Consider the following 13,779-nt stretch of genomic DNA (forward strand, 5'->3'; position numbering starts at 1 on the left):
AGGCTGAGGTTACAAGTTCTAGAATGAGATTATTTTCTAAATAAACATATAAAATATATATCTGTAAAAATAGGTACACATACAGAAAAATATATGAATGTATGCATGTGTTTATTTAAAAAAAAAAAAAAAAAAAAGCTTCTTTCCATTTAAAGACAGACCTGTATCTGTGAATTGCCTTCTAAAGCTGCCTGCTGAGGTATTTGTTTCTGTTTAAGGCGGCATTGACATGGTCTGGGAAATAAACAACAATCCCCTCCAGAAACCCACAAGTTTTTAACAATCGCATTCCTATTCCACACAGTATGAAACTCTCAGAGTATGGAGCTCCACGCTCAGGTAAAAATCCACCACAATACAACATTAGTACATCATTCCCTAAAGAAACACTAAGCAATAAACTAGACATTTCTTCTTCCCCACACCAAAAAATCCACCACTGACTTTTACTTGAAACTCATGGCAAAGTTTCTCTTCTCCAAACCTTTTTACTGTGAAAGTTTAGATGATTAGCCACCTCACATACCAATTTCAGTTAAGTCAAACAAACAGTATGTAGACTGTCTCAAAATATAAGTTACTTGCAGAAGCACATCCTTGACAACTGAAAACACATTACTTGTGCAAGAGAATGTCCACCAACAAAAGAAACAATTTGGTCCCCAAAGAAGATAATAAAAACGTCTTTTTAATATCATCAAGGCAATATTGAACTGAATCACAGTTCTTTATGTTTCAGTCATGTCACCTGTGAGTACAAGTTCTGACTGTGTAATTTCACACCAATGACTGTCCTTTTTCGTGTTCAAGAGGGCACACAGAAAGAGCAATACACCCATTAAATCATACAACTAAAAACAAATTTCAGATTTAAGGAGACATGCCTAGTCAAAAAATCGTCCTCTAAAAATGTATTAGAATAGAAACACTTCTAAATTCTCCTAAAAAAGCTTATCTCTGTTTGTGTAATATTACTTATTTAATCCCCAGAGTGACACCTGCTGGATTTCACTAACTGAAACTAAAAGGCAGATATTGCCATTATACAGAATATTTCAGGAACATAATTGCAAAAATGTGTCATTTTAGTAATAAAAGGCTGTGGAGCATAATACCTTCCCTACATTTAGGGTACTAAATAAACACATAGATGTAACCACAGAAGGAAGTATAATGACTAAGGGTCTTACTCATTTCTGAAAAGTAAATTTTAAAATTTCTGTCTAGGAAGGATTATAGGGCACCCCATTTGGTGACAAATTATATTAATTTCTGAAAATATTAATATGGAAAAAATATTTTTAAATTAGTTTGGGTATAACAAAAATGTTCTCAGTACATCCTTTGATTTACTTTAATGAAACTCTAAAACTCTGCCAGAATTATCAGTATTGGGATAACATAAAATTTATACAAATTAATAGGCAAGATTTTGCCACTATAATGGGGGAGAAAAAAAGGAGAAAATCTAAATGGTAATTCAAAGAGTGATTCTTTATGCCCATACAAACACTCAAGGTTGTGCAGTGCTCAAGCTGAGAATTTCAAAGAATAGGTGGAAAAGATGATGCAGTTTTTAGGAACAGAAGATAATCAGCCTAAACACAGCTGATGGCAAACAACAGTGTATGAGGTAGGTGAAGGTGCTTTGAACACAGTAATCCAAGGAAAAAAATTACCAATTTCCTTGGCTGGCCCTCTGTTCATGGTATTACATGGAAAGTCAGACTGGTATTACCATCACTAATTTTTGGGGGATATTTTTTTCAAATATATCCTGCATGACGCAGACCTAAATCCTAAAATACAACATTGTTTTATTTTCTAAAATCCAGTTAGAATGGTCAGCTACAACTTAAAAAAGGCCAAAACTGCCAGAAAAGGCTTGAGTGATACCTAGAATATACTAAAAGGTAACAGCCTCAGACACACATGCAAATTTACAAGAGTCTGATTTCTTTTCTTGCAGGGAGAAAGTGGCTTTTCTCACGGAAAGTCTTTTCTGGTGCATTACAATGAGTTAAGTGCATTTCAAATGCATGTTTCCAAAAAAAAAAGCAACTCAAAATAAATCACTTTTGGACAGCATATACTGCAGAAATGATTGAAAGTGTTTGCACAGAGCTAGGGCAGAAAAAGGATGACTTTGCTGGGAAAATGTAAACAGTATAAACAAACTTGGGAGACTGAAGCATGAGAGACAACTGTTAAAGCAAAACTTTGAAAATGTGAAAGTTTAGCCTTTCAGTTCTGCCCAGATTCTAAAATAGAAGAAAAAGTGCTGCTAAAGAGAAATGGTCTAATGGAACCCAATTTCATAAGATATTCTATTGTACCACAATAGCTGTGGAATTCTCCACCAAGGTAACAGCTAAGAAATAGGCTATTTTCTGCTGTTCCTTGTGCAAGTTTTTTACACTGAAAACATCAGAACTGCCAACATGAATATAAAAAGTAAAAATAATGGATTGTGTCCACATACAGAAAGCTTTCTCTGTTTTGTTCCAAACATTAGAAAGATGCAGCTTTCAGATGGACTAAATTCAGAATATTAACACACGTGATTCCCAGTTTTCCAAACAAAGGATAAGGTCTAGGTTAATTTACTGTGAAAGTTTCTTTATAAACCTATCTTCTCTCTTTACTTGCTACATTGGCAATAATGTAAGTCAGCATGAAATGGACCTGCATATGTTGCACATAGAAATAATATACTAAATATGTTATTATATGCCTAATACACATAAACACACATAAAACCACACTTATTTTACTGCCTAAAAGTTATTTGTTGGCCAAGTCACATCTGTTTTGATGGTAGCAGTATTCATTCCTTCCTGTACCAAGGATACAGTTAATTCCAAAGCTCTGGCAATTTTGCTACACCAAACACTTAAAAAGCTTCCCGGGGACAGAGCAGTTCCATGGGCAAGCAAAGACTGTTTTCAATAAGTGCAAAGCTTGGCTTAGGACACTGCTGCACATGAAACTCAATGGCAGAGCTACCCAGAGCAACGAGGTAAGGCAAATATTGTGTGTGTGCCACAGGAGTGGCAGCTGGTCAGATGCATTGAAGGGATTTTGGTACCAAATCAAGAACATTGTAAACACATTGGCAACAGATGGGAACAATTTCTTAAGGAGAAATCCTGCTTTGTTTAACTAACTGTAGACTTGGACTTCTGATTGGAGAAATTCCCCCAGTGGCTTTAATAGATAGCTTATGTTCAACATTTACTATAGTAGTGACTAGATATACCTCTTTTAAATATCACTGTATACGTGGTATTACTCAAAACAGATCAATAGTTAGTTTCTTCCAAATGACCACGGCCCAGTTTGAACTGTATGACTGCATGGACTTTTGTGGGTCCAAACCTACCCAGCTCCTGCACAAGCCAGGAATGCTAATGGAAAAAGATGATTACCTCAAATGTACAGAATATAGAAGCAAATTATTAATTATATAAGTGTAGAAGGAAATCTGTTAGTTCCCATGGTTTTATTCTTAACTGCATCCCAGGCTAAAATCTGAACTGCAATACACAGAGAGCCCATGGAACAATCCTATATTCCCAGAGTAAGTCCCTTTACTGACCCAGATAAGGTATTGGTCACCCAGTGAGACACATATAGATCTGTATTTTTCAACTATAGTGCTCAAAAATTACAGAAATTAAAAAAAAATTTAAAAAACCCCAAAAACAGCTGCCAACAGACAGCAAAATATAAGTACCTGGTCCATATCTAATTTCTTCAATAGAAAAATACCCACATTTAAGAATGCCTTGCCCTTTGACAGTGTCAGTGGAAAAATTCCCACTAGCTCTCTGTGGGCCAGGGTTTCAACAGTTGTGTTGTACCAAAAAAAGCCTATTCCAAGGAAAAAGTACTAAATCTCTTAATCTCCAACTGATCAGAAATTCAGGATGCAGTAATGTTTGAAGTCAAAAGGACACATATAATGCGATTCTTGAACCTGAAAAGTATTTTAGATATCCAGAAACTTAGTTTTGTCCAGTAAGAAGTGCAGCCATATCATTCTATATCAATGCCCATCTTTGCTTAACCTGCAAATAACGTAGATTTTGACATCCAACCTGCAAACACACACATGCCTGGCACATCCTCTCTGGGCAGACCCACTTCAACCTACACCAGTTGCTTGTGAAGAACAAAAAAATAAGAAGCTAAATCATTTAGCTGCTATACTTCTAAAGACAGTTGTTCCCAGTGCACTGAACATTCAAACAACATAAGAACCTTTTACGCAAAGTGTCACCTCCATTGTCACCACTTGTCTCCAAGTGCCTTTTGTGCAGAAGACTTCCAAAGCTGGACAAACAGTTTGGTATTGCTCCTATTTGCAGTGAAATAAATGAGAGTTTAGGCAAACTAGAGAAGAAAATACTGTGAAAATACAGACTGTTATTCTTAATTAAGAATTCAGATAGTTCCGTAGCATGTGCAGTTTCAAAGAAAACCCATCTGTTTTCAGTTGTGGTCTTACATTGATCTACATCTAGAGTGTCTCCACCAAGGGGACCTCAGATCCAGAGCACATCCTGAGCAGCTTTCAGCTATTAGACACATTATTCGTGCAAAGGAATGACAAGATTCCCAGTAGGCACAGTAAGACTGGAAGACTGGACCAGCGCAATTGTAAGAGCAGCCAAGCCCATCCCCAAGGTACCTGGGGTAAGTTTACTAAGGCAAAGAGACAAAAAAACTCAGCTACTTTTATAATTATTTCATTCTTTTCCCTTATCAACTGCACGGATAACTAAAGGATTCATTGTAGATCAAATCCAAGTGTCATTTATAGTCTAACAAGATTTATTTTCCTGGTTCTATGGCTCCATTGCTTACACACACGAGCAAATGACTAGAATTACCAATCTCAGCACTGCAACCGCATTTGTAAAACCCGAGGGTATCACATCTGTTACGGAAAGCTTAAGGAGCGGCAAGACTTTTAACAGCCCATCAGCTGGTACTTGAAGGCACGGAATCACACACTTGCACGGTTCAATGGTTTCTCGAGGAAAGGAAAAGTGGGCAATTAGCTGTCAATAAATCAGCTCGGTGTTTGCGGTTAAAAACCTCAAACAGTAACACGCCGGCACGCGTACAGGCTTCAAACCAACACAACTTTTCCCCAAGCAAACAGAAAGCCCAAACAAAACAGTAGCTTTAAGTTGTTTAATTACAACACAAAACCTAATTATGAACAACTCAAGTACGACCTCTGTCTGGTACTATAAGTTGAGAGAAATACTCAGTAAGCGAACCTACACCGCTTTATCACCTAATTCAGCCTCTATTGAAAGAGTTGCAGTTGTATTGAATTAGTCTTAAGGACCCTTTTCAATCCAATGAGCCTCTAATTCTCTCCAGATGCAAAGACAGAAATTTGGATAGTTAATATTAGAGGTTTCAGGCAGAACGCTTAGAGCGCTGATTTAAGCACGTTATCTCCTTTTCTATCTATTCATCCTACCAAGCACAGACGATAACACCGCCCGCTATAAAACCAGCTCAACACCTCGCTGACTAAAACCACAGGCAGGTTTTCCCCGTTTCTGCCTCGGCGCCGGTCCCGCATCCCGCGGCGGGGCTGCTGCCGGAGCCCGCACACACCCGCGGTGCTACCGCGGGCACAACAATGAGCCGCCGGAGCGGCACTCACCGCGCAGCGCTGCCGGGGGAAGCCGTGCGGGGCTGTCCCGCTGTCCCTGCCGAGAGCCCCGCTGTAATCCCGAGCCCAGGCTGGCGGCTCTCCCGGCGGAGCAGCGCTGCTGCGGGAGCGCCGGGAGCGTGTCCGATGGCAGCGCGGAGCGGCGGCAGCAGCCAAGCATCAGAGCTTCCTGTTACATCACCGACCCCGCCTGCGGCCCGCGTTGAGTTACCCTTCTCTCCCGAACGCACGTCCCGGGAAAGCCGGGCTCCGGGGCGCTCGGCGGGGAGCCGCCCGAGCCCCGGCAATGCCATCGGCTCCTCTGCCCGCGCCTGGCCCCGCTCGCAAAATACTCACTGCTGCTGGGGACGAGACCACGGGACCTGTCCTTTTCACGTATCCTCCTTCTCAGCTAGACCACAGAAACAGACAGTTCTATTTCATTCAGCGACAAAGAGCCGCATTCCTCCTCAGTATGACTGACCTGACATCTCACACCGTAAGGGCTGAAAAGCTCTACACAGAAATACTTTTATTCCTCAGGTGTAAATCGGCTGCAAAGGTCAGATTCAAATTTACAATTTCAGGTGGACGCATCATTTACAGTGCCACTTTGTTTTGTACCCAAGGAAAAAAAAAATGTATTTAACAAAATAAGTCTTTGAAGTATTAAGGGTAGAAAAATTTACAACCAACAGGAGCATTATTATTGCTGATGTCTATGCTATATTTTTCTAAACCCTGGTGATTTGAAAGCATGAGTGTTAATGGTTTAAAAACTGGCACGACAGAGCACAAAACAAAATTAATAGCAGTCTTTCTACTAGCTTCAAAGAATACTGTACCAGAAAGTAAAAATGTTTCCTTAGAACCATTTGTTCACTAGTTTCTATACAATCAATTCCCTGTGCTGTGGACAGAACCTGTGCCCTCTAAATCAATAACCAGTTACTTTTTTAACACAATGCTGAACAAATGGGGAGTTCATGGAGCACGAAACTCAAATTATATGAACACCTGTAATACCAGTACTCCCTAGGGAACACCATAAGAACCTCCCAAAAGTCACACTGTCATAAGGCTCTACCAAAATTATACCACTGAATTTCTCATAAAACAACTTAAAATATTCTGCTTGTTTCTTGCTACCTGTCACTTATCCACCTTTTTTTTTTTTTTTTTCTTTTTAAAATCAGAACAATCATTTGCGGAACACATTGTGAACTGGATGAAGGAAATCATCTGGGCACGGAAAACATTTTCCTCAAGGAGGAAAATAGTGAAAAACACAAAGCTAAGGGGGGGAAACTCCCATAAAACAAATAAAAACTTCAAACAAAAACCAGCCCAAATCCAGGGTTAGAAAAAATTGGAAGAGGCAAAAGAGGGCCAGGAACACTTTAAATTCAAATAGCTCCTAGACAATACAATTTGTGAAATCCCACTCCAGGGTTACCCAAAAAGCAGGCTTGGATATTCATTTGGCACATGTGAGAGTTGGTGCTTCTAGGATCTCACATCACATGGAGAATGTTTGAGTTTTACAATCAGTGAAGCACTAAGGACTGGCAATCTAAACATCTAGGCAATATAAACAGATATAAACTGGGAATTAGCTCTGATTCTGAACAGTGATGGAAATTAACTTCTCTAAAATAAATGGTGTCATCCCAGGTACAGGAGGAATTTCATCAGGAGTGAGCCTGGTAGCATTGCTCTAGGTCTGGGTTGCAGACTGCACACAGAGTACATTACACACTCTAATTTGGAGAATAATCTATGTATTCCAGCCAAGCACACATCTCCAAGACAGGCATCTGAATTAGCTAGAGACACGTATTGCATAGGCCATATTTAAATTGGATTGTCAAAGTCAGTGGAGTTTTGTGGGGGCTTTTTTTTTTTTTGGTAGGTTCTTTTCACTTGGTGCTTGCTCTGGGGGAAGGCAGGGGGTCATAGGGTTTATTTTTACAAAGTGTTGTATTCTACTGACCTAGTTAACTTCAAAACTTATTTACTCCTACCCTACAGACAGCCAAGACCCCTCAGCTGGTGCAGCTCGCACTTCTGAGAGCCGTGACCCCCCGGCACTGCTGCATCTCCTCATCCCCGGGCTGCGAGAAGCGCAAATCACACCCGTACGGGCTGCCCTGGGGGCCGACAGCGAAGGAGGGAGAAGTTCAAGGGGACCTAAAAGTGCAAACCTACCTGCACTGGGACCAAAGAAGGCTTAAAAGCGAGAAAAGCATTTAAATCCCATGAATTCCCCTATTTCCATCAGAGCGATCCCGCCCGGCGCTCGCCGCGCCGCCGGCGCCCTCTCGCGGCCGCCCGGGGCATAAACACAGGCGCGGAAGCTGCGCACAAGGATTTACCCCCTTAATTAATCCAGGAATTAATTACCTGTGTGAACAACCCCTAACCACACGCGTACAGCTCTGCTTTACCTGAACCTCGCTCTTTCTTTGGAGACATCGCTGAAAACAACAGGTTAGGAAACGTAACCCTTAGGTCCCCTCCACTAAGTTTGAGAAGGTAGAAACCAGAAAGATGACTTGCTCAAAACATAAATTAAAAACTATCAGCTTTGAGAGAGTAAATAGATTGGAAAAACAGGGAGAAATTCTGGATCAAGTGAACTGGATTTAAAACTGAAGCAGGGAGTAGAAAATAAAAAGGAGAAAAAGGAGGGCAATACCAGTAAAAATGCAAGGAAAAAAAGAATGAGCAAAAGGACGCTATTTCTCAAAGACATTTTGTTTCATCGTTTTCATGGATTAAGGGCACATACCAAGTTAGCAGATCAGAAGACATATGGAAACTCATGAAACCTCTGTAAAATTGCTTCAGCTTGTTGGCTGTTATCATACAGCATAGGAGAAATTTCACAGCACCCTGCATTTCCCTCCAAAGCAACCGGAGCAGATTCTGGAATGAAAGGACTGATGGATGGAATCTGGTCAAGTGGAACTGTACACTCATTGTAACACCCTAGCACAGCTCATGTTTTGACTGTTTCACCATTCTGGTGCCTAATCCATATATTTTCCTGTATTGTGCCTCAATTATCCCCCTGCTACATTCACCCTTCAGTTGTCTTTGGGAAAGGCACAGATTTTTTTTTTTTTTTTTTTTTTTTTGTATTCTTGGATATGGTTTTTCTGCAGCTATGGGAGTTACAGGAGCAAAAAGAAGTGAATGAAGCAGAAGGACACAAAAGAAACTTCTTGTTATGTTGAAGATCGTATCACACTGCAGTCTGGACTCTTTATGGGAAAAAAATCTCTATGTACTGTAGAGCTAAACAAAAACAAAAACAGCTGGATAGCTGGTGTGGTGGCCAAACTGAGTGCAGACACAGCTGAGAGCAGCCTGAACTCTCAGATCAAATCTTGATTTATAATCAGGTTTTTACAGTCTGTGACAGTGCAGTCATCACTGCAGATTCTCACTGCACTAAGTAACAAGCCTGACAGATTAATCACTATGAAATGTTTTCTTGGCCAATTGAAACAGAGGTACTCTTGAGATGCTAGCAGTACAAATTCTCTTCTGTCTCAACAATGACATGAGAGCCCTCACTGGATCACTTAATTACTGTTATTACAAAATGTACTACAGCAGCACAAGAAGTTTCTTCAACACAGTGTAAGTGGGGTAAGAGAGGATGGGAGAGTACCTGTCAGTCCTATCCTAGCTACAGCAGTCCTGGAGGAGTCTGCACAGTCCTGGGAGCAACTGATCCCTCAGTGAGGAGGCCCTGTCAGTCTGCAGTGGAGCTCAGCAAGAAGGAAGCTTATAAGAATGGAAAGCAGCCACACAGCCAGGGTTCTGCTGGAACAGAAAGGATGATTTTTTCCTTAGATTTTTTTCCCACGTGGGTTTTGAATACAGGCAGCCAGGGACAAGTTGCTGGAACAAGAGGAAGCCCGAAGGAGAGACACTGTCATGAAATGACACAGGAATTACAAAACAATCTGCATATAATTTCCTCTTTTCTTTCCTATCCTTCTATATCTATTGTCTCATTTCAAAATACTGTTTTAGAAAGTTCATAATTCTAATTTGTAATCTAATAAATCTTGCAAAGCTTATAGTAATTTTCAGTGTTAGTGGTGGGATGGCTTCATGAGTCTCATGTCTTTTACATGAAAGCCCTAAATGTTTTAGTTTAGTGCAGTCACTTCAGCTCTGTCTCCCTTTGAGGTATATCATGTAATCTAGCAATTATATGAATTTTAAGGACTGGAAATTTTTATGATTAAGAATGGAAGATCAGATATTTTTACTGGATTGTGCATATTCTGTGCATAGCAGCCCATGGAGTTTATAGGTTTCCTGGCAGAACTGCACTTGTCTGATTTACGTGGTTATTGCAGTGGCAGTCTGAGGTGCTCATATATTTTACATGACAAGGCTATACACATATGTGGCTCTCTGCTGTACACTCCTGTTCCTTGAGAATCTTTCAAATCAGACTTAATGCACCCTAGATTGAAAGAGCTTGAAAGGACTTAAGCACCAGAAAACAGATTTGGATATAATTTCAGTATAAAAATCTGATTTTACTTATCCCCTCATTCTAGTATTTAGAATGCAAATTTTTTTATATTCCCAGCAGTAAAGCTTAGCCATGAGTTTAGATCTGTAACAAGGGTAAAAGTCAATGATCCTAACATGTACACTTTTAAATCTTTCAAAAAAGATTTTTCAGCTTCACACCTTTAATACACCTTTTATGGATTTTGGTGGGTTAATTCTGATTCCATATTCATTTTAGAGTACTGTAATTACATGCACTTCAATGGAGTTAAGCCTAGGCCCGCATAACCTAAAATAAATCTGATTAAAGCATATCCACTGCCTATTTCCTTTTTATAGTAATACACCTACCTTTTAATTGATGATTGAAACAATCAGCTTGACTAGCAATTATTCTTTCACAAATGTTATGTTTTCTTTAGTACAAAAGTAGAATTCAAAAAGAACAATGGGGTAAGAAATTAAATTTGAATCTTGTCTCCGGTTTAACCATTCACTCACATTGTCTGTTGTCCTGCTGCAGCTCTGGCAATTATATACAACCAAACTGCAATTGAAAAGCCTTTAGCAAAGTAAAAGGTAATGTTTATTAACATGATTGAGGAATACATAATAAAAATATATGCAGCTTAGTAATATATAATCAAAATAATCAGTACAGTAAATATATTTTTATGGTGTACACTGAAGGTTTTCATTCACAGGTGAAGAGCAGTTTACTTCACATTTCCATAAAAATCAAAGTTGCATTCTCTCAGGGATGATTTCCATGCCCAGAGCCTTTACTGGCTGTTTCTTTCTTTTTTTCTTGATTTTTATTAATCTTCTTTCACCTTTTTTTTTATTCATTCCTAAAGGTAAAATTAACAAAGTAAGGTTAGAAGACATTCAAGATCATCAGAAATAAGAGACAAAGCTTGTTTCAATAAAACTTAAAATAAGAAAACATTGTCTTACCTAAAGTCTTCAATATGCCTGACCAACTCCAGGTTGTCTTATTGCTGTTCTTTTACACTGCACTTAGTGTCCCTCCTTCTCTCTCTAGCTCTGCATCTCTCCTGATTTCCATCTCCACTTTTCTGAGACTTTCAACTATTACATTTGATCAGGCCAAGCCTCACTACCAAAAGTGGCAAGAGAACGTTTTGACCTGCACAATATTTACCTCTTAAGGATAGCCGGGGGCAGAATCACTTCCCATACCTTTCTTGCAGATCCTCAAACACGACTTTCTGGAGATGAAATTATTCTCGTTCCCACCACAACCGCTGTAGCTGAATGGGCGACACCTTCCAGTCGAGTGGTTGTAGAAAAATCTTAACTCTTTGGCTCTGCAAAGCCCTCTGTCCATAGGGGTCATGCACAAAGAAGGGATAGCAGGTGGTTCTGGAAAAGGTGGTTCAAGAAAAACAAGGTGAGACAACACTGCAGCATTTCAGTTTTATGTCAATATTATTTGAAGTTGTTGCCAGCAAATTCAATTCTGCTCTCCTGAAAATCCAAGATACTTTACATAAGCATCTTTTTTTATGATTAAAAAAATAATAATACCACAGTAAAATGTCATTCTTCCTTTGGATTTCCAGCAAAAGCTTACCTGAAAGCTAAATATTTATGTGTGTTGTTAGTGATAAAATTGCCATTTCTGCCACAGGAGAGAGCACACAAATTCATTTTGAGGAGTTTCAAGTGAAGCATTTGTAGAAAGTGAGGTGAAATCAATTAAATGTGAACAGCTTTAAAAATACGGTAAGTATTTTTAATAATTAATGGAGAAAATCACTGCTAGACATCCTGAAATCAAGAAGGTAAAAGTACCCAGCATTTCAATGTAAGATTCAATAACTCAGTGCTGAGTTTGTTGAATGACTACAGAAAACTTGACCTAAGTAACAGGGTCTGTCAGCAACCACTGAGCAGTTATAAAACAATAGCCTGTAACTTGCAGAATAAAAAGCTACTAAATGTGAGGAATAAGTGCACAAATTAGTGGAGATGCTGCTGTGCAAAAGTGATGCTGGCAGGATTTTACCATTCCAGGGAGAGGCTGATGATTTGCTCCTTCAGGGTTGCTGCAAGTGAGAACTGAAATGCTGGAGAATGAACCAGAGGTAGCCAAAGGACCTGGGCACTGGAACAATTCAAGAAGCAAATCCATCCCAGAACTTCCAAACCTGGAAGGAACTCCATCATCTATCACCCCAAAGTGACTACTATATAAAACTGAACTGACAAAGTTGCTGCACAGGCTGCAAGAAGATGAATGGAAGCCATTATATCATCAGTTATGTGGGACCCAAAGGAGCACCATTTTTCCTCAGGAAGCAGCAGAACTGAGGTAGCTGAGTGCATAAATGCAATAAATGAATGTATAAATGCAAACATGAAGCCAGTCAGATGGAACTTTTGAAGATACAGAAGGGGTTCAGTGGAAAAACAAAGTAAAAATTTCAGGAAACCATTTGGCTTACACCAAAGCTGAAGACATCCTGTGGTCACAGAAGGGGGAAGCAGATGAGTTGCTGAAAGCAAGTAGTTGTACATTAACCTGGGCAATTCAGGAGGCTGAAAAAATATCCAGAAAGCACATACTACATCTTAGGTGTCTTACACAGAGTGCAGCTGCTGAAAAAATGGTCCATCTGAAATGAATAAGGACTGAACTGGTGTGTGAAAACGTATGAAAAACTGCTAGGAAAGACACAGAATGGCGTGTTAGCAACACCATAGTATTAAAAAAAAAAAACAACCTGAAATTCAAAAACCAAGTAATGAGCTGCTTTTTTGAGATAGACTAAGCTAGTTTCAAGTTATAGAATGAGAACACTTAACTTCTTTTCATAATTGTGGCATTACAGCAATAGTGGGCTCAGAGTAGAAGTCCACAATGTGATAAAATCTGTATTAAACCTATTGGTTTTTTATAATGAAAGTGGTAGTTAAATGAACTAAGGCAATGCTTTTGATGCTGCTCTGAGAACTCTTGAGCCTGGAACTAATTTCATCTCTCTCTAGCTGGAGAGGATGTTAGTTTACAGAGCATATGTTCACCATAGCTTACTGTTTTAACCTACTAATTTTTGAAGCTACAAAGCACAGAGCAGAAAGGCTTGCCAATGAGGAAAGGCTCAAACAGCACAGGTTTGTTAATTAAAGTAGAGAATTCAAACGTGCATTTGGTAATGTAAATTACTTATCTGTCATGTAGAATTCTCCAGTGAGTAAACAGTCCCCTCATGAAGGGGTTCTCGCAATGACTGCAAGATTTGGGGGAACCATGGAGCCAGCAATGAGGTAAACAAGAACTGTGTATGTGCAGGGCACCAGAGAGAGCTGCAGGTGCTATTCAGAATGCCTCTTGTATTCTTCCCAAAAACTATGCTATTCCTTGCCTACACCATTCAGATAAATGCCTCAAATATCAAACACTGTTCCTTGCTTTTCTTCAAAATATCTGCATGTTCTTCACTCACAGAAGCAAGCAGCCCATGAAGAAAACCTCTTAATTTTGCCACCTAGAGCCATTTTTTCCAAACAAAACAGCATTTTAAAATAAAAAC

General features: G+C 39.5%; 2 protein-coding genes across 7 annotated transcripts in view; both read right to left on the reverse strand.

Annotated features, from left to right (window-relative positions):
• CALCRL (calcitonin receptor like receptor) overlaps positions 1-6,024 on the reverse strand; it is a 61,116-nt gene extending 55,092 nt beyond the window's left edge. Inside the window, exon 1 of the mRNA XM_056496175.1 lies at positions 5,690-6,024. Coding sequence (XP_056352150.1) covers positions 5,690-5,991 — 302 coding nt within the window. The 5' untranslated portion in view covers positions 5,992-6,024. The remainder of the gene's footprint in view (positions 1-5,689) is intronic.
• Positions 6,025-10,701: 4,677 nt separating this feature from the next.
• The window catches only part of TFPI (tissue factor pathway inhibitor), a 148,827-nt gene continuing 145,749 nt past the window's right edge, over positions 10,702-13,779 (reverse strand). For 4 of the 6 annotated variants that reach the window (XM_056496178.1, XM_056496180.1, XM_056496181.1 and 1 more), the window contains 2 exons: positions 11,423-11,605; positions 10,707-11,070 (listed from right to left, as the gene is read on the reverse strand). In XM_056496178.1, coding sequence (XP_056352153.1) covers positions 10,958-11,070; positions 11,423-11,605 — 296 coding nt within the window. In that variant the 3' untranslated portion in view covers positions 10,707-10,957. Of the gene's footprint in view, positions 11,071-11,422; positions 11,606-13,779 lie in introns of all 6 variants that reach the window. The other 2 variants (XM_056496176.1, XM_056496179.1) reach the window with 2 other exon arrangements.

This window comes from Oenanthe melanoleuca, chromosome 7 (assembly GCF_029582105.1).
Source record: "Oenanthe melanoleuca isolate GR-GAL-2019-014 chromosome 7, OMel1.0, whole genome shotgun sequence".
In the NCBI taxonomy this organism is placed as follows: domain Eukaryota; kingdom Metazoa; phylum Chordata; class Aves; order Passeriformes; family Muscicapidae; genus Oenanthe; species Oenanthe melanoleuca.